Raw genomic sequence first — 22,703 nt, 5'->3', positions numbered from 1 at the left:
AACTTAATCGTCTAGTGGATGGGCACCTTTACTAAACAGTGACGTTCTTGAATTTTGTTTGCTGAGGGATATTCATACTTAAAACAGTGCATCTGGGAGCTTTCCATTCTTGTTAGAATTCACACAGTGCTCCAAATTATTGCCTTCGCACTATTGAATTCTGCAGAGGAATTAGGCTGTTCGTTCAGTGGTAATAATGTAATATTGTGAATGAGGAAATCATTCTCTGTACTATATATGTTGCCCTTATATAAATAAACAGTAATAATACTATTGCTACAATAACCGCTTAGGAATAATTATTTTTTGCCTGTACAAACACCACTGATTGGTAATTGCGGTTTACTCGTGTTTGGGAACAATCATCAGCGGCCGTCTTCTAGGCATCGCCAATGCGTTTGTTTGCATTAAATGCGAGTGAATGAAATTGGAACAATGCAATACTACATTTGAGTGACACCTCGCAAATGGGTAAGGCTTTCGTGAAAACAGTTCCTGATTTTGTACTACAGATAATCTATATGGGGTGATGCACAATATGTTCAGTTTCACAATATCTCAAGTACTATACAGGAGCGCTAGAGCCTGTTTGTTTATGAGCAATGGGCCTATGAGTATTATTGCAGTTTTCCGATTATCGGAAAACTGCACATGCGCAATACCCGCTCTGCGCATGTGCACAACAGGTCCTGTGGTCTAGTTCACAGATTCCCTAAGTCGCAGCATGAGTGACCTGTTGGGAGCGGGGACATGCCTAGCCAGCGTTCCCGGAACGCCTCCTAGTGCAGATGCCAGGGTCTGCGTCGGTGGACACAGATTTCCAGGCCTAGCAGGCTGCCAGCCTGAGTAAGCTAACAACCTCGCGGCCGGCACTTTAGTCAGAGAATGCCGGTTCTCGTGACTAAACACCCAGGTCAAATCACCGGAGCCGCCATTCTCCAACTTAACACTGCACTGATTGGAATAGCTCCAGGATCTCTCTCCAGGGGCTATTCAGCATCGCTTTGAATTGAATCGCGGCCTAACTGACGTGTGTTTCAAGCATGATGGGAAACTGTTTTGCTATTTTTTTTTAAATTACTAATACAGAGGTTTAAACCACCAGAATATCCTGCAATATACCAAAACCTTTTAAAGAGTGTGAATTTGGTGTGTAAGGTTTACACAATTCACTACCTGCACAGTGACAAAACAATATAACTGTAGATGACCTTTGTGGGCTTTTTTTGTACTACTTTTGAATTGCTCACTATCGCCCTCTGGAGTGAGTGGATTTTTTAGTTTACATTCTTGTTTCCTCCTTATGTATACTAATACATAATGCAGTTTAAAACCATATTACCATAAAGAAGTACCTTTTTTATGTTCTAGGATTACGTGTTTTGATTGGGCTTCTGTAGGATTGGTTTTAGGAATGTTCCCAGGGTGAATTAGCTGGTCAGCATCTTGCTGCTTGTCACATAGGCTGTGTGCCATTGTATAGAATATGCTTGTTAACCTGTCTGCTCGTGTGCACACTGCTGCACATAAAGCCTCTCCTGCAGTAATGTTTTATTCTGTTACTCATTAGACCGTTCACAACAGATTTGATCACAAAGAACAGCATAAGGACATATACTTTAAATGGAACACACTGTATTTCCTTCCTTCTGGCATGATTTTGAAACCAAATGCATGCGTCTCAATTTTATTTAATTTTTCTTTATTTACTTCAATACTCAATAAGCATCTTGCTCCTTCAATAATTAATTAAATTGTTCAACAAAAAATAGAATTATATAATATATGCTATGTTATTATTTAATTACATATATACTTCAGCATGTGTATTACAAATACATACTAAATTGTTTGTGTGTGCATACTTAACTAAATGTACCCGGGTTTACTGCCTGTCCTAGCCTTTTAGTCTGTGGATTGATTATAAGGGTGATGCTTCCCTATCTTGCACCATTTTTCTAGGGCCTTCAAAGCCAGAGCTTGTGTGATTGGTTTTCTTGTCTGTGTGGTAACAAATGGTCTGTACCACTACAGAAGACTGCTAGATTTATACAAAGCAGCAGGTTAGTGTATGGGTGACAACTCTCTCTAATGTTCTTTTTTTTTTTTATTGTGCCCCTGGAAATTGTTGTCCAGGACTTTAGCATCCAAATTGTACAATTCTGACCATGTGTTTGCCACTAGCACAAGTCAGCACGGTAGTATAGTGGTTAGCATTACTGTCTCACAGCACTGAGGTCACAAGTTAAATTCCTGACACAGGCCCTTTGTGTGGAGTTTGTATGTTCTTTTTGTGTTTGCTTGGATTTCCTTCAGGTGTTCTGGTTTCCTCTCGCCCTCCAAATGCATATTAATTAATTAATTAGTTAATTGTACCTTGACCAAAATTAACCCTAGTGTGTGGGTGTGAACACTTGTATCTTAAGGTATTTAATTGGGGGAAGATTATCGAAGCTTGGAGAGCGATACAGATATGCCCTCATACATCATTGCTACAATCGTGCCAAACAGCCCCTCTCGGCTTGCCGGGTCCCTTGCTACTCTGCTAGCGCCTGGCGTCTTTTTTTGCAGAAAATGGATACTTGTCGCATCGCACTAGGAGACTCTGCTGATTAATTTGATAAGCGATACTTTTATATCTGTGTGCGACTGAGTCTCTGAATCTTTATATGAATTGCTACAAAGCAGTGAACGTAGCTTTTTTCCAGGCTAAGTTCCGTTGTGCTTTGTATACAGACTCAGGGTCCTATTCATCATACCTAAACTTTTCTCTGGGGGTAATTGGGTTTAGAACTCGCATGGAGTTCTACCTAATTACCGGAGGAATTCATCATTCCTCCCCTCCATAACTATCTATTCCGAAAAGCAGTCATTTTTGTGATGACTGCTTTTCTGGAAATAGATAGTTATCACTGCCTGCTCTACCTTACTGCAGCTGTAATCTGTGCTACGCATATGCTGTTACATCTGTAAAACCAGTTCCGTCCCCCCCGTCCAGCACTTACCTGCCCGCGCAGCAGCCTCCGGCTCCATCTGCTATGCCGACATTGTGTTCTCCCAGCAGAGCACAGTACTGTTCAGAAAAAAAAAAAAGCTTTTTTTTTTTCTTCTAAACTTTGTGTTCTGCTGGGGGAACACGTGACAGCATAGCAGACGGAGCCGGAGGAAGATGCCGGGAGACCTGCTAAGCTGGAAGCAGGTAAGTGTTACCTACTATACGCCACCTCACAGTGGCGTCTGGTAACACCATCAAATTCCGAAAATACGTAATTTCTACATCAGGGTCCATAGGGTATCCACAGGATACCTTGGGGTATAGGTGATGACGTCAGGCATCGGGCACCATAGAGTTAAGTTTCAGCCTCCCAGGATGCACTAGGGTCCCCCTCCTATACCCCGCCCCCGAGCCAAGGCATCTCAGTTTCGTTTGGTGTCCGGCCGGAGTCGGATGCACCTGTTAGAGGGGGGCTAACAATAGCCCCTGAAGTTTCTTCAATGCAGCTGTGGCTGCACATCTGGAAGTACAGCATGGACAGTCAGTGCTGACGTCCATGCTGTCTTCCCTACACCACAGCCGGTACCAGAACGCCGGTACCGATCCGGGGATGCTGGCAAGCATCTGGGGTCACAGCTAGCGGTGACCCCAGATGTTTGGGACCATGGCCGGATCCAAGGGGGCAGCAGGTAAGCAGCAGGGTCCCGCGGTGGGACCCTGCTGAAACATGGTCCAGAGTCCCCAGGCAGGGGGCTCCCTGGGGACTGGCTGCAGCGTGGAGCCAGGTACCTAACCTGCGCTTCCACTATCCCCCTGGGACAGCGGACCGCGGCTGAGCGGTAGCGCTGCGGCGTCCCAGGGGTTAATTGCCCTCTCTGCACTGTGCTGACTGGCCTTGTGGCAGCGCTCCTCCCCCAGGCCGGCCTCCTCTATGCTCCTCGGTGGCCATCTTTACAAGACGCATGGTGAACGCTGCTGGAAGCTTGGAAGCGGTGGCATCGCGGTCTGGGTCCCCCGGCATACCTCTCCGTTTGGTTCAGGTCTGTGTATGCAGCGCTGTGTCCTACCAGGCTCTGTGTCTGCGTAGTTGATTATCAGCGCTGTTAGTGCAGGAATTGATTTTCTTTGCATTGTATGTGACTTCTGCTAGCGCTGCTGCCTGTACTTTCATTTTCTACTGTCAGCCTTTTCACTGTCCCTGATCTTTTTCTGCAAAAGCCCTTGCGGTGCGGTGATTGCAGGGTGGTCTCTCACTATACTACGAGTATCAGTGAGGGGGTCACATACTTACCATCATGTCTGAGAGTGACTTTCCTCTCCAGCTTTTGTGTACTACGTGCAAGGTACCTATAGCGGAGGGGGAAGGTAGCGCGGAGGGGCTATGGGCCTGATTCAGAGCCAAACGCTCTGACCAGAGCGCTCGCTCTGAATCAGGGCCCTCCTCCATGAAAATGGAGCGTCCTCCTGGACGCTCGCATAGCTGTGGGTGACCACCCACAGCATATGCGAGCGTCCATGATGATGGTCAAGACCATCGCGACCATCGGGCTTGCGACGGAGACCTTGCGGTAGGGTCTCGCTGCCGCAAGCCCTGGGGTGATTTTGGCTCTGTCAGAGCCAAAATCACTCCCACTGACATCACTAGTGATGTCAGTGGGGCCGGCTTCAGACGGTAGGCGTTCCCATGGGAACGCCTCCGTCTGGCAGCCACGCCCCCAGCACGCCCACCAAAGGGGGCGTGCTGTCAATCAACATCGACAGCACGCCCCCTTTGGTGTGAGACCTGGAGTGACGGAGAGCCCGTCTTTCGGACCAGGAATCTCTCCGTACTAAAGAGTCGGACGCTAGGTCCAAGGTTTATATTCCTGGACTTATTTGGGCAGTCCGCACAGCTTTAGTGATTGAGGATGAAAATCCTCCGGTGTCAAAATCTAAATATGCCTTTTTTAATGATATTAAGGGTGACGTCACAGTGTTTCCTCTTTCGGGTCAGTTAGTGGACCATTTAGAGGAGGCGTGGAAACATCCGGGCAAACGGTATCAGCCTCAGAGGCGCTTGGCGGTGGCTTATCCGTTTGCGGATAATTATTTTTCTAAGTGGGAATCCCCTCCACAGGTGGATTCCCATGTGACACGCCTAGTCCGCAGTGCCACATTGCCCATGCCCTCCATGTCTTCCTTGAAGGATGCTACGGACTGTAAGGTAGAGACTTGCCTAAAGTCCGTTTATTCCCTTGTGTGTGGGGGGGGGGCAGCTAGGCCGGCTATGGCCATTTGTTGGGTAGCCAGAGCTATGGAGCGCTGGGCTGATAATTTGGAGGCGTCTTTAGATTCCGACTGTTCGGCTGAACAGACCGAGTTGATAGGCAATCTCCGGGACTCGGCCACTTATATCAATGAGGCGGCCTTGGATATCAGTACCCTGGCGTCTCGGATTTCTTCGGCGGCTGTCACTGCTCGTCGCACCTTATGGTTGCGATCTTGGAAGGCGGATGCTGATTCCAAGAAGGGCTTGGAAGCTTAGCCTTTCAATGGAGAAGTCCTCTTTGGTCCGGATCTGGACAAAATCGTAGCCACGCTGGCGGCAGCCAAATCGGCATGTCTTCCGTCTGCTGCGGTTCCTTCCAGTTCAGGTACGTCGTCCTTTCGGCCTTACAGGGCCCAGGGTAGGCCTAAGACGCAGTCTTTTCCCAGATAGGTTGGCCCCAAAAAATCGTCCAAGCCCCGGAAACAGGCCTGGAGTACCAGACGTCCGGCCCCTAAGCCCGATGACAAGCCTGCAGCCTGACGGTCCGGGCCTCCCTTTAGGGGATCCCAAAGTGGGAGGCCGCCTGCTGCAGTTCGCCCAGTGTTGGTCGGTTACCACGACAGACACTTGGGTTCTCGAGGTGGTTTCTCACGGGTACGCCCTCTCCTTTCGGCACAGGCCCCCGTCTCAATTCTTCCCCACGGGTCTTCCATCAGACCGGAACAAAGCCGTGGGACTGCGGAAGGTTTTGCACACTATGCTCCAGGCTGGAGTTATAGTGCCTGTTCCATTCTCCCAGAGGGGCCAGGGTTTCTGTTTTTGGTGCAGAAACCCAATGGGTCGTATCATCCGATCCTCAACCTCAAAGCACTCAACAAGTCTTTGAGGGTGCCGAGGTTTCGGATGGAGACCCTACTGTCCATCATTCTGGCGCTGGAACCTGGGGATTACATGGTGTCGTTGGACATACAGGACGCTTACCTGCATGTCCCTATTCTTTTACGCCATCACAAGTCCCTCAGGTTTGCAATCAGCGACCACTTTCATTTCCGGGCATTACCTTTTGGGCTGGCGACAGCACCACGTGTATTCACCAAGGTGATAGTGGTCATGGCGGCTTCCCTGCGGCTGCAGGGAGTCCGCATGTTACCGTACTTGGACGACCTTCTGTTGGTGGCAGGATCTCCAGAGCTCCTTCTACGCCACTTGGACCTGACCATTGCGGTACTACAACGGCACGTCTGGTTGATAAACTGGCAAAAGTCCACCCTGATCCCGTCTCAGAGGATTCTGCACCTCGGAGCCTTATTGGACTCCGGACAGCAAAGGATCTTTGTGACGAGGGAAAAGATCTCTGCCTTGCAGTTGAGGCTGCGCAGTTGTCTGCAGAATCGCCATGTGTCTCTGCACTCGCCGATGAGGTTACTGGGCTCCATGGTGTCGGTATTCGACATGGTGGAATATGCCCAGTTTCACTCCAGACCTCTGCAGCAATTGATCCTGTCCAAATGGAATGGACTGCCTCAGAGTCTAAATCCCAGACGATGGTGCTCACTCCGGAGGTTCGCCTGTCCCTAGCCTGGTGGTTGCAGACAACCCACCTCAACAGGGGTCGTCCGTTCTGGGTGGCGAATTGGGTCCTGTTGACAACGGACGCCAGTCTGCGAGGCTGGGGAGCAGTCACGGGTCCACACTTGTTCCAGGGCAGGTGGACTCGGGCGGAAACAAAGCCTCCAATAAACATCTTGGAGCTCCGCGCGGTATTCAATGCTCTCCAGCAGGCACATCGGGTTCTCCAAGGTCACCCAGTGCAGGTCCAGTCGGACAATGCTACCACCGTGGTCTACATAAATCGTCAAGGAGGAACCCGAAGTCGGGCAGCTCTCGTAGAGGTGTCCCGAATCCTGGTTTGGGCGGAGCGCAATCTCCCGGCCATATCAGCAGTCTTCATCCCGGGAGTCCTAAACTGGGAGGCGGACTTTCTCAGTCGCCAGGATGTTCATCCGGGGGAATGGTCTCTGCACCAGGACGTCTTTCAACTTCTGGTGGACAGGTGGGGTCTTCCAGAGATCGACCTCATGACGTCACGGCACAACAACAAGTTGCCCATGTACGGGTCTCGCACAAGAGACTAAAAGGCATCTCTGGTGGATGCTCTGTCCGTCCGGTGGACGTTCCAGTTTGCTTATCTGTTTCCTCCGTTTTCCCTTCTTCCATGGGTAATCCGGAAATTCAAACAGGAAGGAGGGACGCTCCTGTTGATAGCTTCCGCGTGGCCCTGGAGGCACTGGTTCTCAGACCTCCAGGGACTGTCCGTGGACATTCCTCTGCGGTTGCCGTTACGTCCGGACCTCCTGTCACAGGGTCCTTGTCTTCACCCAGACTGACTCGGCTGTCTTTGACGGCGTGGCTGTTGAGACGGCCATGTTAAGGTCCAGGGGGGTTTCTAGCTCTGTAGTGCAAACAATGCTAAGGGCTCAGAAACCATCCTCTGCAAGGATATACCATCGTGTGTGGCATATGTTCTTCCAGTGGTGTCGGCCGAGAGGTTATGCTCCTCGGGAGTTCCGTCTGTCTAGAGTATTAGCTTTCCTACAGGCGGGACTGGACCATGGGCTTCGCCTTGCGTCTCTGAAGGTGCAGGTGTCTGCCCTGTCCGTCTGGTTCCATCGTAGGATTGCTGCAATCCCTGATGTGCGCACTTTTATGCAAGGTGTTCTCAGAATTCAGCCACCTTTTGTTCCACCGGTGGCGCCTTGGGATTTAGCTGTGGTCCTGAGGGCTCTCCAGGGACCGCCGTTTGAACCACTGGGCTCAGTGGACCTCAAATGGCTGACAGCTAAAACCATTTTCCTTCTGGCCATTGCTTCGGCCAGACGTGTTTCTGACTTAGGGGCTCTCTCCTGTAGACCCCCTTTTCTGATTTTTCATAGGAACAGGGCGGTGCTGTGCACTCGTCCTGGTTTCCTTCCTAAAGTTTCCAGTTTTCACATCAACGAGGAAATCGTTGTGCCGGCTTTTAACTCGCCTGATCTTTTCAGTGGGTGAGGCCACTTTGGATGTTGTGCGGGCCTTAAGGATTTATGTTGACCGCACTTCTTCGTTTAGGAAGTCGGACGCCTTGTTTGTCCTCTATGGCTTCCGTAAAAAGGGTTGGCCTGCTTCAAAGCAAACTTTGGCAGGTTGGATTGGTATGGCAATTTCAGAAGCTTATCTTCATGAAGGCCTTCCGGTTCCTTCCTCTGTGAGGGCTCATTCCACTAGGTTCGTGGGCTGCTCGACGTGGTGCCTCTGCAGTCCAGATCTGCAAGGCTGCCACATGGTCCTCTGTCCATACCTTTGTGAGGTATTACGCGTTTGACACCTTTGCCTCTCAGGATGCTTCCTTCGGGCGGCGGATTCTCCTTTCAGCACAGGAGCGTCCCCACCCTTAAAGGATACTGCTTTGGGACATCCCCAAGGTATCCTGTGGATACCCTATGGACCCTGATGTACAAAATAGGAGATATGGTAAGAACTTACCATTGTTATCTCTATTTCTACAAAGTCCATAGGGTTCCACAGGACTCCCGCCCTGTCGCACCTGTCTGCAGATGGGCTTTACTCTGGTCACCGTTTTTTCCGTCTCCCTCTGGTGAGAATATGATTCTTGTGTGTGTCCAGATCTTTATTTCTCTCTCTTCCTTCTCCTCCTCCGGCCTATGGCTTGGTACGTAACTGAGATGCCTTGGCTCGGGGGGCGGGGTATAGGAGGGGGACCCTAGTGCATCCTGGGAGGCTGAAACTTAACTCTATGGTGCCCGATTCCTGACGTCATCACCTATACCCCAAGGTATCCTGTGGAACCCTATGGACTTCGTAGAAATAGAGATAACAAAGGTAAGTTCTTACCATATCTCCTATTTTTCGGAATTTGATGAATACCATAATTTCCATATCCCCATATTAATGTATGGGGAGTGTGGAAATTAACGCAGGGGGACTTAGCAAGGAGATATCAGAGATATCTCCTGTGCTAAGTGTGTTCATGAATACTAAAATAACGTTAATTAAGGAAAATGTCCTTAAAAACGTTATTTTGGTGTTGATGAATACGCCCCTTAGTCGCACACAGATCTACAAGTGTCACATATCAAATTAATCAGCAGAGTCTCCTAGTGCATCCTAATACATTGCGACGAAGATATATTTTTGGGGCGAAAAACAGGGATTTTTCGCCGATAATCCCTGTTTTTCAATTTTTTACTTTTTTTTTTTTTTTTTTTTTTAATCCCCATATCCTATTTGTTTGGCCGAACAGATACGATTTTTCAGGAGAAAACACACAGGATCCGTGCTAAGTAGCAGCGAAAGCACGGCACTTTAGGAGGATTATTTTCCAGGACACCTCAGGTGAAATAAAACCATGATAAGTTATGGCATTGGGTCAGCTTTCGGGGCTAACTGGATAGCCCCATGGGATCTATTAGCGCCAGGCGCTGTCAGAGTCACACAGTAGCTGATGGCTCACTAGCGTCAGGCTTCTTGTGCCAAGTGGCATATTGAGGCTAGATGTATGAGGATAAATCTGTAAAGTACTAGCCCACCAGCTCCTAACTGTCATTTTATAAGCTGTGGGGGAGATGTATGAAGGTATGTTATGTCTTTTCAGTAACTGCACATTTTATGCTGCAGTTGCCGCTTCCCTGCATAGTGCCCCCGTCATTATCAGTGCAGCTATACTAGTTATGAACGGTGGGTGGTAAGGTGGTCCACTTTAACATTGTCAAAAACAAAGATTCTTGAATCAAGCCTCCACAAATGTTAGCTTTGTACATTGCAGATTAGTGGTCGCCCAGAAGTTTACTTTCTGGAAGCTGACACAATTGGAGATTATGCTTTCACATGTCTTCTCATGCATATTCGGCTCTACTGGAGGCCCAGAAGTTGGAATTTTCATCCGCTATCAGAAAGAATAGAGAAGTATTGATAAAAACGTGTATAGTGCAGTGGATATTGCCCTTTTTCCAAGATCCTGTATCAAACAGATTACGAGAGGAAATGTTAGAATTTTTACCAAATGCACTGGAAAAACAGCAACCAAAACACGATTATCCAGAGCTTTTGCATTTATCGCTTTTGTTTCTTGCTGGTGGAAATAGCAGGGAAACATTTCGAGCTCCTGGTCCTACGCGCCACACTCGATGGATGGGTAAAGGTATTTACGCTCTGAAAGGATGTCTCTTTCTAAATCCGTTCCAGTTAACACCTAGAGAAGCACAACATGGTGAATTTGGTTGTGTTTGTTAGTCTGGTTCATGTAAAGTATTGGAATGAAGCTCCACTGGGAATTAGAGCACCATGTAATGACATCGAGCTCTTAAGTCTCCTAAAAATCTAACCTGATATAACAATTGGTAAGAGAGCTTACATTGCTTCTACCAGACACCTCTGGTTTCTTTCTGAACAGACAATCGAGTGTCTACGAAAAGCAAAGAAAAAATGGTAAAATTATCCACAGCTACCTGATTTTCCGCGACGTATTCAACTGAGGACGCAGATCTAAGTCTAGAAAATGTTTTGGTGTGCTACCCATTGATGTACTAAGGAAGAAAAATAACCTTTTTGGAAAAAGAAAATGTGTATGTTTGTTTTATTTTTTGGACCACCCTAGTGGGTGGCACTGACCGTTTCGATGAGTGCAACTAACGATTTCGAGTACTCCACCTGTCATTGCCGCACACCACAGCACTCTACCTGATTCCGACAGCCAGGGATTGCGCTGGGAAGTTTTGACCGTTGCATGCACAGAATCCCTGCGATTTCCAGTGATACTATCCCTTCCCCTCTCCCTACCCTAACCCTCCTCCCTCCGTGCCTGACCCTAACCCCCCCTTCCACCCAGGGCCTAAACCTAACCCTTCCCCCTTAGTGCCTAACCATAAGCTCCCCCCCAACTCTGCTACTTACTTTTGGGATGCTGGCTTCGGAATTTTGAGAAGTGTCGGGATTCCAGCGCCAACATGCTGAGCACCAGAATCCCCGCGGTCAGGATATGTCATTAACTGTAATTTTTCAAACACAGCCTGTAAAGTGACAGGAGCTGATTGGTTGGAGCATCATTTAAGATTAGTAATGAGTGATAACAAGCATATCACGTGTTATTAAATGGAACCCCTAAGCTCCAATGGGGCAGAGTAGACTGATATGAACAACAAATATTGTCAATTAGTGCTGAGTAAGATAGTTGAACTCTATAAACGATAATCATAATAAATGTATAGGGCACAGTGATATAGGGATCACTGTCCTAGGTCAGTGTACCTCACAATATATAAATTTTTTGCTTTTAATTGTATTTTGACCATCCCCTGGAGAGTTTTCCACAGGTTTTGGCAATAAAGCACTGCGCAAAGCTAGATCAGTGTGGGAGCAGGGTGAGTGAATGCTCAGAAATCTAGATCAGTGTGGGAGCAGGGTGAGTGAATGCTCAGAAAGCTAGATCAGTGTGGGAGCAGGGTGGGTGAATGCTCAGAAAGCTAGATCAGTGGCATAGCCAGTGTGGGAGCAGGGTGGGTGAATGCTCAGAAAGTTAGGTCAGTGGCATAGCCAGTGTGGGAGCAGGGTGAGTGAATGCTCAGAAAGCTAGATCAGTGGCATAGCCAGTGTGGGAGCAGGGTGAGTGAATGCTCAGAAAGCTAGATCAGTGGCATAGCCACTCGCTCCGGTGACAGTGGCAGGTGGGGAGTTTGACTGGGGCGGTACACCTGTCAAACCGTAACGCAGGTGTCCTAAGGAGAGCTCAGGGAGGACAGAAACCTCCCGTGGAGCAGAAGGGTGAGAGCAGGGTGAGTGAATGCTCAGAAAGCTAGATCAGTGGCATAGTCAGTGTGGGAGCAGGGTGAGTGAATGCTCAGAAAGCTAGATCAGTGGCATAGTCAGTGTGGGAGCAGGGTGAGTGAATGCTCAGAAAGTTAGATCAGTGGCATAGCCAGTGTGGGAGCAGGGTGAGTGAATGCTCAGAAAGTTAGATCAGTGGCATAGCCAGTGTGGGACCAGGGTGAGTGAATGCTCAGAAAGCTAGATCAGTGGCATAGCCAGTGTGGGAGCAGGGTGGGTGAATGCTCAGAAAGCTAGATCAGTGGCATAGCCAGTGTGGGAGCAGGGTGGGTGAATGCTCAGACAGCTAGATCAGTGGCATAGCCAGTGTGGGAGCAGGGTAAGTGAATGCTCAGAAAGCTAGATCAGTGGCATAGCCAGTGTGGGAGCTGAGTGAATGCTCCCCCTAAAATACATTTTGGCCCACTTTGCGCTTTCCCTAGGATATGATTTTGAACACTTTTTGTGCATAGAACCTTAAGCACAGCAACTTTCAGCTTATCTGGGTCTAGTAGTATCTCCGAGATGCGGTCAATATCCCGTCTACGAAGATTCCAGCGGTCAGAATGCCTGGGCCGGAATCCCGACACCTGTCAGTATTCTGGTGCCGGCATCCCGACCGCCAGAATCCCAAAGGTAAGTAGCGCGGTTAGGCACTTGGGTTAAGGCCCCCACATACGGAGCGATATAGCGGGCGATCCGACGAATGGTAACGATATTGTAGCTATATCATTCAGTGTGTGGGCATGATATCTGCCACTGCACACTCCCGTTAGCTCGTCCATCGCTCCTCCAGATCTTTCTGTCTGCACAAGAGATCTGGAGAATCGACGGACGATCTCATGCTAGTCTATGCAGGGGGGTGCGACATGTCGGGCAACGGATCGCTCCGTGTGTGGAGACCGCCCGGATCGTGCATCGCATCGCATCGCTGGGTGCTCATCACATCGGGTATGGGGGCCCTTTAGAGTTCGGCACTAAGGGGGAGGGATAGGTTTAGGTTGCGGGTTTAGGCACTATGGTTGGAGGTTGGGTTCAGGCAATGGGGAGGGTTATCCTAACCCTGTCGGAATTCTGACCGCCGGGATCCTGAGTGCAGGTATCCCGTATCCATCCCTTATCTCTTTGGGGTGATAATTGCAGCCTCTGAGCTGGTGGCCCAAAACAAATTAATATCTACCGGTCACTTCAGATACCCAGAAACAATTGCATTGCCCCCCTTTGAGAGCCTGGAGTATCCTGCTGTAAGCTGGCACCCTGCTCCTAACTATTGGGACCTGAGCACTGTGATGTGATTGGGCTCCCAGTGGACTTTGGGCCTTATTCAGGTTGAATTGCACGGCTGCGTTCGCACACAGCCGGTCGATGTTTGCGCTCTGCGCATGCATATGCATCGCAGTGAGCGAACCGGCCGCTGTCATCGGGAAGCGATCTCAGTGAGCACGTGTGAAGTTTACCATTTGGGGGTGGAGAGGGGGGGTGGTCGAAGGAACGCAGGCGTGCCTATGCTTTTGAATGCCGTTACAGGGGTGTGCATAATTAAGCCCTTGCGATTTTATACGCCGGTAGAGGGCTAGATGGCGAATGGAAGTTTAGCAGTTTGTGAGGTAGGGTCAGGTCAAACACTACCTTGCGAATGGTTCCGATGTTACTCGATGTTACCGATGTTTTCGCTGACTTGCGGATGCATGCCATGGGAAGTGGGCGGTTTTATACAGTGATGGGCGTCTTGGTATGGTGCTGCGGGTGCCGTGCAATTGCATTCATTAGCATATTTTCATAGCTAGCGGGTGTGTGTCAGCGCAGCCGTGCCATCCGTGCTGAATAAGGCCCTTTGCCCATATCAGATTACACAGTGCTGCCTCGGCTGCCAATAGGTCTTTTCCCATTTAGTGGCACATATTGTTAAACAGCTAGCACCCAAAGGGCACTTGCAAGGGTGCCACAGGTTGGTGGTCCAGTACCAAATCAAGTTATTTATGGTCAATGTGATTATCAAAGCCAGTGCCGGTGGCTGCCAATCATAAAATATGTGGGCAAAGAGAAGAGCGACCCTGTCCCACATAACTGAACCTAATTATGACCGCTAAGCACAACTTTTGCTGAGTTTCTCAATACAACGTTTTTGGCCTAGGTGTGGTGTATAAATATGCTGACACTAAAGGGCGCTGTCATTCAAGAATGTTTGGGTACCAATGCAACAGAGTGACAAAAATAACCAGCACAGAAGAGTTTCTTCTCTATTCTGAAAACAATAAAGTACTGAAGTGTATGAGTGTAAGTAACCCATAATATGATACTAAAGCTGGCCACACATCTGTGTTATCGACACAGACTATTTCCATGAGATATGTGCATGTTTCTGTGTGTACTTATGTAAAATGTGTTTTTTTAGTTATAAAAAAATGACGTGCACCCCCTCCCCAAAAGCCTAACCAGCCCCGGGCTTTATAAAGCCTGTCTTGGTACTAAAAATACAGGGGACAAAATGTGCAGGTGTCCCCTGTATATTAAGAACCAGCACAAGGCTTTCCTGAGCTGTGCCTGGTTTTGGAAACTCGGGGGACAAAATTAGTAGGGGTCCCCTGAAAATTCCAAATAAAGCACCAAACTCTTTCTAGCGGGGGGATAATGCCACAGCCAGGGAAAACCTTTCACCGGTTTCCCCGGCCAAAGCATTACCCATGACCGCTAGTCAGCCCAGGCTGGGAATCCCTGGGGAGTTGGGGACCCCACCAATAAAGGGGTACCCCTCTCCAGGGTACCCCAGGCCCATGGCGGTGGGTGCCGGGTTGATAGTTTAATTGTGTATAGTGTAAATTAAAGTGTTAAATATTGTCTTTAGTTGTCGAACTAGACACACCAGCAAGCCTCCCCCGCGTGCTGGTATTTGTAGAACCACAAATATCAGCATGCGGGACATTACGGGCCCGCTGGCACTTGTAGTTCCACAACTAAAGAAATACGTAAAAAAACACAAACACACACTGTGATAGTAAAACTTTCATTAAACATACCTGCACACTCACACATACTCACCTATGATCCGAAGTAATTCATAGGGGTACCTGAAATAAAAATCCATACTCTCCTCTCCTATGCGTAGATCGTGTCCTCTTGTCCAAGTAGGCATTCCAGGGGTTAAAACAAAAAAACGAGGGTACCCGATTCCAAGCCGGACTGAGCAAAGGTATTTGTGTGTATACCTTTACTCCGCGTAAATGACCGGGGCACATGTGTGCCCCGTCATTGAAGGACCCGCCAGCCAATCAGCGGGCATCTCCGTTGGAGCAGCTCGCTGAATGTGGTCAGCCTGTCTTCCCTATAGACTTCAATGCGGAGAATTCTCCATTGAAGTCTGTGATGGGAACCGCCACATCGTGACCACAAGGTTAATTGAGATTAACCTTGTTGATACATCATTGATACAATGTCGTTGGGCTGGTGAGGCTTTGGGGGGAAGCTGCACGTAATTTTATTTATTTTTTTTAAATACAGACAGAAGCCATCACGGATCTCATTGATCTGTGATGGCTTCATTAAAACTCGCACCTTTTAATGCTAGTCGCATTAAAAGGTGGAAAAGGGGGGGCCCTAGACTGCACACCCTGAAAATATATGTAATGGGAGGTGCTACCTGTGGAGACTATTGTTGCAAACATACAAAAAAGATTTACAGATGCACAACTCCAACATTACTCATTATATATAATAATACATTTTGCAAATAATAAAAGAGGTTTTGGCATAATCATGGCCATGGTTATGGGCCTACCCACTGTGCCCAAGTAACCTCTGAGGGTAGGTCCCTAACATACTGGGGTTGAAATCCAGAGCGCAGGACACCCCCAAACCAGCCCAGCTGAGCCACCCCAGGGCATCGCTCCAATAAGGAAAGGTGAATTGTAAAAAGGTGGAGGATAGATAAGAGCAGCTGCTGCTGCATGTAGGGAGGTGAGAAATAAAGATGTGAAAATAATACATATATATTAAACAAACAATGGAAGTGCTAAAAGTGAAAGAAAAGAAAAATGTGTATATAATGCGATGCCCTGAAGCAGCCCAACCAAAGCCATCCAGGGGACCCACACCCCAAAAATCAGCCCTTACGCTTCACCTTTCCTTATTGGAGCGATGCCCTGGGGTGGCTCAGCTGGGCTGGTTTGGGGGTGTCCTGCGCTCTGGATTTTAATGTTGGAGTTGTGCATCTGTAAATCTTTTTTGTATGTTCGCATTAAAAGGTGTCAGTTTCCTAGGGAAAAACTCACCTAAACGCGCGTATGGAGTAGCCTCGAGCTGAAAAGTTCACATGCTATTGAATTTGCGAGTAACAGCACAAACTCGCACTTTGAAAAAATGCGAGAAGGTGCAAGTTTGTACTGTCAATAAAACAGACACCCTATTACATTTGGCCCCATATCTGTATAATGAGCGAGACTGCGTGTCTGTCTGTCCTTTATGCACAGACAGAGTTTTGCACCTAGCTCCCCCAAATTTGGCATGGTGGTGTAGTAGAGACCAGGATTAGGTTTTTGTCTAGGTTTGAACTTCGTCAGGGTCACACAATCCCTAAAAATGGGGACATTCTTAGGGCTCTTTCACACACAATGGTTTTGGCTGTCCGGCAATAACACGGCTGTTTTTTTGCCGTGTACAAATTTTAGTGAACTTGGTAAATAGATGGGTCCTTTTAGACGGTACAGACACTGCACAGTTGCCGTGTTACAGCCAGGAATATCCACTGACCAGGACCTCTGCCGTGCCGTCACTGCAGGTCCGTTAGCACATGTTGCTATGTTTGCTTTCACACACACTGGGCTTTCTGAGCTTGTACCTGCCCACAACTCCATCTTTTCCAAGTGTGTACCTGAGTGTCAATATAAGTGACAGCTGTGACATAGCTACTGAGAGGCTGATATCATTAGTAGAAGCCAGATCAGTTTTATGGGACAAAACACAAGATATTTATTAAGATAGAAATGCCACTGGAAATTTGTGGCAAGAGATTTGCTTTGAATTGAAAGAAGATTTCAATGTGTTGGGAGATGAGGATAAAAATATATATGGTTAGTACTTTTATTTGTAGTCCTGTTTTCAATTATTGTGTTTAAACTAGTATTATCTTTGAATAGAGCTGCTGCACATGCCTACTACATGAAGAAAACAAACCACAACATTCAAAACATCTCAAAGCTGTTGCATGTGAAAGGCACTGATTGCTGGTAAAAAATCGGCCGGTCAAAACCGGTGTGTGTGAAATATCCCTTATGTTATACAGGTTCCAGGGCAGGCTTCAGTGTAAATTGGCAGTCTGACAAAAACCTGTGAGAAAGCTACAAAAGTATCCTTTTAACCTCAGTCTGAGGAAACTTGATGACTCATGCAAGTTCATATTTGCATGCAAGGGTGTAACTAGAACTTTTTGGGCACATAGCAACAACTTAAAAATTTCCCCCGAGATAAAAAAAAAAAAAACCTCATACATTTGCCCCCACACCAACCCAATTCATGTTATGCCACACAGTAGTACCCCTTATAGACATTATGCCACGCAGTAGCAGTACCCCTTATACATTATGCCACACAGTAATGCCCCTTACACATTATACTACACATAATGCCCTTTACAGATTATGCCACATAGTAGTAGTGCCCCATATAACACATTATTCCACACAATAGGAGTGCTCCTTGCACATTATACCCCCCCAGCAACTCACCTCCCCGTGTCCATCCAGCAGCCTCTCACCTCCTAGCGTGCCATCAGCAGGTGCAGATTTGAGGCCAGGCCACCAGCTAATTATAGCTGGCACACCGGCAGGCAGTCATGGACAAACAGCGTCGGCACAATTTTAATCTGGCGCTGGTCGAGAGCCAATCGGTAGTCGCCACTGTTGATTGGCTGCCGGTCCACATGCTCTAATTGTCTCACGGCTGGCGGCGCTGTCTCTCCATGACTGCCTGCCTGTGCGCCAGCTCGAATCAGCTGGCGGGCCGACACCAAATTAACATTGCTGACAACCGGGCCCCCTTCGACGGCCCTGACTAGACCAGCCCACCTTGTGTGCGTGACTGGGTGCAGGGGGAGCGGCGGGACACAGAGGCAGCTCTGGCACCATAACAGCAGCGCCCATGGTAGTAGTTACGCTACTGTTTGCGTGCATGTTAGCAAACAGTGGGGTCCTTTTCAGGATCAGTGGAATGGGAATTATAGGCGAGGACAATGTAAACAAATAAAGACTGCAGGTGTACTTCAGGGTCCACTCTTCAACCCGGGTAACGGCGGATATCCCAGTTAGTTCTACATAAAATATTATTTAACTGTTGGATGATCTCTGTATTATTTGATATCTGATGAAAATTTAGTTAATAGCAGATCTCCTATTTTTAAACATTGTTTATTAGAATTACCCTGAAATTAGAGCCCTCAATTACTTAGGGTTCTTACATTTTTTTTTTTTTTGGTACTTCATATATCTATCATATCATTTTTTGGGGGGATCCCTAGTCCAGCGCTGGAAATAAACAAATCTATCATGTTATATACCCTGGAATTAATTAAGAAGTTCCTATGCTCCTGAGCTGCAGGACACATACCCTGTTATAAACATTTTGGTACTCACTCTAGAGGCACCAGTCACAAATGCAACTTGGCATCTCTGTCCTGTATACTGCTTACTTCTAGTGCTACAAGATCCTTTTGGGAGATTCCTGTTGAGGCTAGTGATCATAGCTGGGGAGAAAAAGAAATAAAGGAGCTTGTGTAATGGCTGTATGATAGAAGAGGAGGGAATGGCCTGTAAAACCTAAGCTTGCATGATCATCTGTCTGTGCAATAGTCTATGGGAATGGGTATGTAATGTCGGCTGTCGGGATACCTCCTGTCAGAATACCGACAGCGGCATCCCAACAGGAGTGGGTAAGTATACTATAACCCTCTCTTCTTGAAGCCTGACCCTAACCCTCCCCCCTTCGTGCCTAAACCTAACCCACCCCCCAGTGGTACCTAACCCCCTCTGCGGCTAACACTAAGTGCGCCTCGGACTTACCTCATTTGGGCTGGCCTTCTTCGGCATTCCGGTGCTGCAATTAAGATAGGTATTTCGACGCCTATCTTAAATCCCTTGTCGGGATATCGCGGCCGCCGGTCTCATAACTACATCCCAGTCTGTCTATATTTGGACTTTCCTGCAACTTTCCTCAGCCCACATTTTAATGTAATACCATCAGTATAAGATAGGTAGGTATTCAGTTAGGTGTAATATAAATTGGACCTACTGATTTTCCAATCCAGCCACACATTTTTTATGTATTGTTGCTGCTTTCTAATTGGTTGTTGCCATGTACTGCTTTTGGCTGCTGTGTGCATTTCTTGTTCTGTGTTCTTACGTATTATGGCCCCCATTTACTAACTAGTTTTATCACCAAAAAGAGTGATGCATGTCACTGTGTGTGATAAATGGTGCTCCAGCCAATCAGCTCCCAACTGTCATTTTTCTAACAGTTGACAGTTGGGAGCTGATTGGTTGGAGCACCGTTTATCATACACCGTGAATTGTATCACTCGTTTTGGTGATAAAATTCCTTAGCATACATAGGGCCTCATTTACTATGTTTTATCTTTAATTTAATTGAAGCAACCAAGGGGGGAATTCAATTGTTCTCTTGCACCCAATCTCCCGTCTAAAGTGACGGGGCGATAGTCAATTGTTTGTGCCTGTTACTTATCGCGTATATGTCTGCTTAAATGCACTGGGTTTAGATGAGTTAAACGGCTAAACCCCTGCAAAGTACTGGACGCAGTACGTTTGGGTGCCTAAAAACCCCAGCTCTCTGCGAATTCCTGCTCGCCACCTCAGGAGGGTGCAAGCAGAAATAATTGGTGTCCATTGGCACAAACAACTGAATTGTTCCCGTCACTTCAGACATAGCAAAACAATTCAGCCGCCCCCCCCCCCCCCAGTGTCCATAGCTCCATACAGATACATTTGCAATCATTCATTCATACATTTCAGTATAATCAAACATTTACTGCCTCACAGCCCGGAGGATGTGAGTTACATTTCTGACCAAGGCACTATCTGTGTGGAGTTTGTATGTTCTCTCAATGTTTAATTTTTCTTTGGATACTCTGGTTTCCTCTAAAACTGTAAAAACGCACTGGTAGGTTAATTGGTATGTGTGTCCATGTGATATGGAATATAGATTGTAAGCTCCATTGAGGCAGGCACTGATGTGAAGGACTGTAATATTCTCTGCTCAGTAAAGTGGCTAAACCCATGCAAAGTCCTGGTTATTGCCCCCGTTTGGGCACCCCAAAAACCCAACTTTTCATGGATTTCTGCTTGCCAGCACAGAAGGGTGCAAGCAGAAATTTGGGCACTCACGCCCGATCGGAGGAACATATGACTTGCTCCTTAGGGCACACAAAAAACAATTGAATCCCCCCCCCCTAATAGCTTTAGCCCAGTATATGAGTATGTTCCATTTATAACTTCCATTTGGTTTCTGTCCTACAACCATGTACATACCCTAGACTTTGCAGTCTCCTTGTATTCGTTAGATTATGTATATATCAAAGGCTTTAGCAAATTGAAAAATATAATCTAGCAGCAGTTGCACTACGAAGTTCTAGGTTGAATCTTTATTATGATTGTTAGGCATGACCAGCCCATCATGAGACCATGCCGTCACTGTGCCATTAAAGCTGTGTAGTATGACCTGAATGCCATCTCTTACTATCCCTTCAAATCATTTACTCATGACGGAAGTCAGGCTCACCGGTCTGTGATGCCTTGCTTCTAATTTTATACCCTTGTTACCAGTCCTGTGGCACTGACCAGCGCATGATCTATAAGATACATAACCACTGGTGCTCTTTAAATCTGTTTTTAATGCATGTATGTTGGTATGACACTAGATACCTTCGTTTCTAACATTACCATACCCATTGGCATATTACCTGCGTTGCCATGCTGCAGCGTTCTTTAAAATGGTTCTGTTCCAATTTCTTGCATTTACCTCTAGCTTAAACGCCTTGCGGAACCCTAATAAAACGCCAGTGGGTATGAGGCCCGGTAAGGGTCTTTCAGTTTCTTTTGCACATGTGGGTGGTTGCCATGGTACTTTATCTGTACATCTTGTTTGGGGCGTCCCTGTACTTCCTCCTCCTGTGTCAGGCGAGTGACTGGTGTGCATAGACTATTGCAGCACAACCTACTTCCTGACATCATCATGTTTTACAGATTTGCAAACAGAGTTTAAAATAAAATACTTCAAATTTCAGCTTTATTTTCTGCAATTCTGCATTTTTTTTTTTCTGCAATTTTCTATGTATAATATTGGGACACTGTTAAAGTATCATTTGTCTTTCCGTTCATGTACCTGGGGGAAAACAAACATTTTCAGATTACACTTACCATCTTCTACAGTCAGTTTTTTTTTTTAGTTGATAACTGATTTCCTTTCTACATGCTTTGCTACATTCCTTGTTTTTCCATAATTGCCTTTCCATCCATTGGAGTTTCACCAACCTACTTCCACATTCTACTACTAAGAGATAACACCGAGCTCCTGTTGCCTGCCTGCCATTTATTCAGCCAGTTCATTACTGTAGCTGGATTGAAAATGAAAGTCAGACAATAAGAAGCCTGATCATTCTGAAACAGTAAGAGTTCAAACTTCAGAACGCTCGCATGGAGATCACACTTGTTTTATTATATACGATAGAAGTAAGATGATCGTCCTCTTTGCTTTACACCTATTTGTGTGTTCTAGCCATGTGGAGCACCTATAGGATTGGTTTACTTACTGTGCTGCAGGTTTAGTCATTTTGTAGTTGGTGCCATTTTGTATGAAGAATTTTTTTTTCTTAAGCTCATGGGAACTTTAGTGTTACTGCTCGACTTAAATCTCTGATATTTGTGCTTTCAAGGCTGGATGACAAAACAATCGCATCTCTGAATTGCTTGTAAAAGTCTGCAAAGGGTATTCTCCGCGGATCCATTAAACGTGAATGCTGAGCTCCAAATGGTGAGTGTTCATTTATTATCACTACCGTCATTTATTTACAGAGTGCCTCCCATTAACATAGAATATCTCATTCATATCTGTCCCTGCCCCATTGGAGCTTAAGCTGGGTACACGCTGAGCAATGTGTACCCGGCCGACATATCGGATCCTGGGTACACATCAGAACAAGTTAATGAACGACTCAACAAAGCCTCATTCTGTCCTTCATTACTGGCACCGGGCCACATGTGATATCATCCATTTGGACGCGCAGCGCAGCCAATCAGACAATGTAGCACGTGGCCGCAGGAGCACGCAGATTGGCCGTACACAGTGAGCGATGCGGCCGGTATGTTGTTCTGATTCGGTCGGAAACTACATATCGTGCCGACATAGTCTCAGTGTGTACCCATCATTACAGTCTAATTTTCATAACCTACAAGGATACACTAGGGCTAATTTTGTCAGAATCCAATTAACCCCTAAGAAACCCACGCAAACATCGGAAGAACATACAAACTTCCTCACAGATTTAAATCCTGGTCGGGAATTGAACTCGCGACATTAGGTCTTTGAGGCTAATAATGGTAA

General features: G+C 47.0%; 1 protein-coding gene across 2 annotated transcripts in view; it reads left to right on the top strand.

The window, feature by feature from the left end:
- The window catches only part of TFDP2 (transcription factor Dp-2), an 88,422-nt gene that overhangs the window by 3,568 nt on the left and 62,151 nt on the right, over nucleotides 1-22,703 (top strand). For both annotated transcript variants that reach the window (XM_088466616.1, XM_088466617.1), the window contains exon 2: nucleotides 22,036-22,133. In XM_088466616.1, coding sequence (XP_088322742.1) covers nucleotides 22,131-22,133 — 3 coding nt within the window. In that variant the 5' untranslated portion in view covers nucleotides 22,036-22,130. The remainder of the gene's footprint in view (nucleotides 1-22,035; nucleotides 22,134-22,703) is intronic.

This window comes from Taudactylus pleione, unplaced genomic scaffold, assembly GCF_031769625.1.
Source record: "Taudactylus pleione unplaced genomic scaffold, aTauple2 ptg000066l, whole genome shotgun sequence".
Taxonomy (NCBI): domain Eukaryota; kingdom Metazoa; phylum Chordata; class Amphibia; order Anura; family Myobatrachidae; genus Taudactylus; species Taudactylus pleione.
The sequence above is the reverse complement of the archived record's forward strand: the minus strand, read 5'-3'. Positions and strand labels throughout refer to the sequence as shown.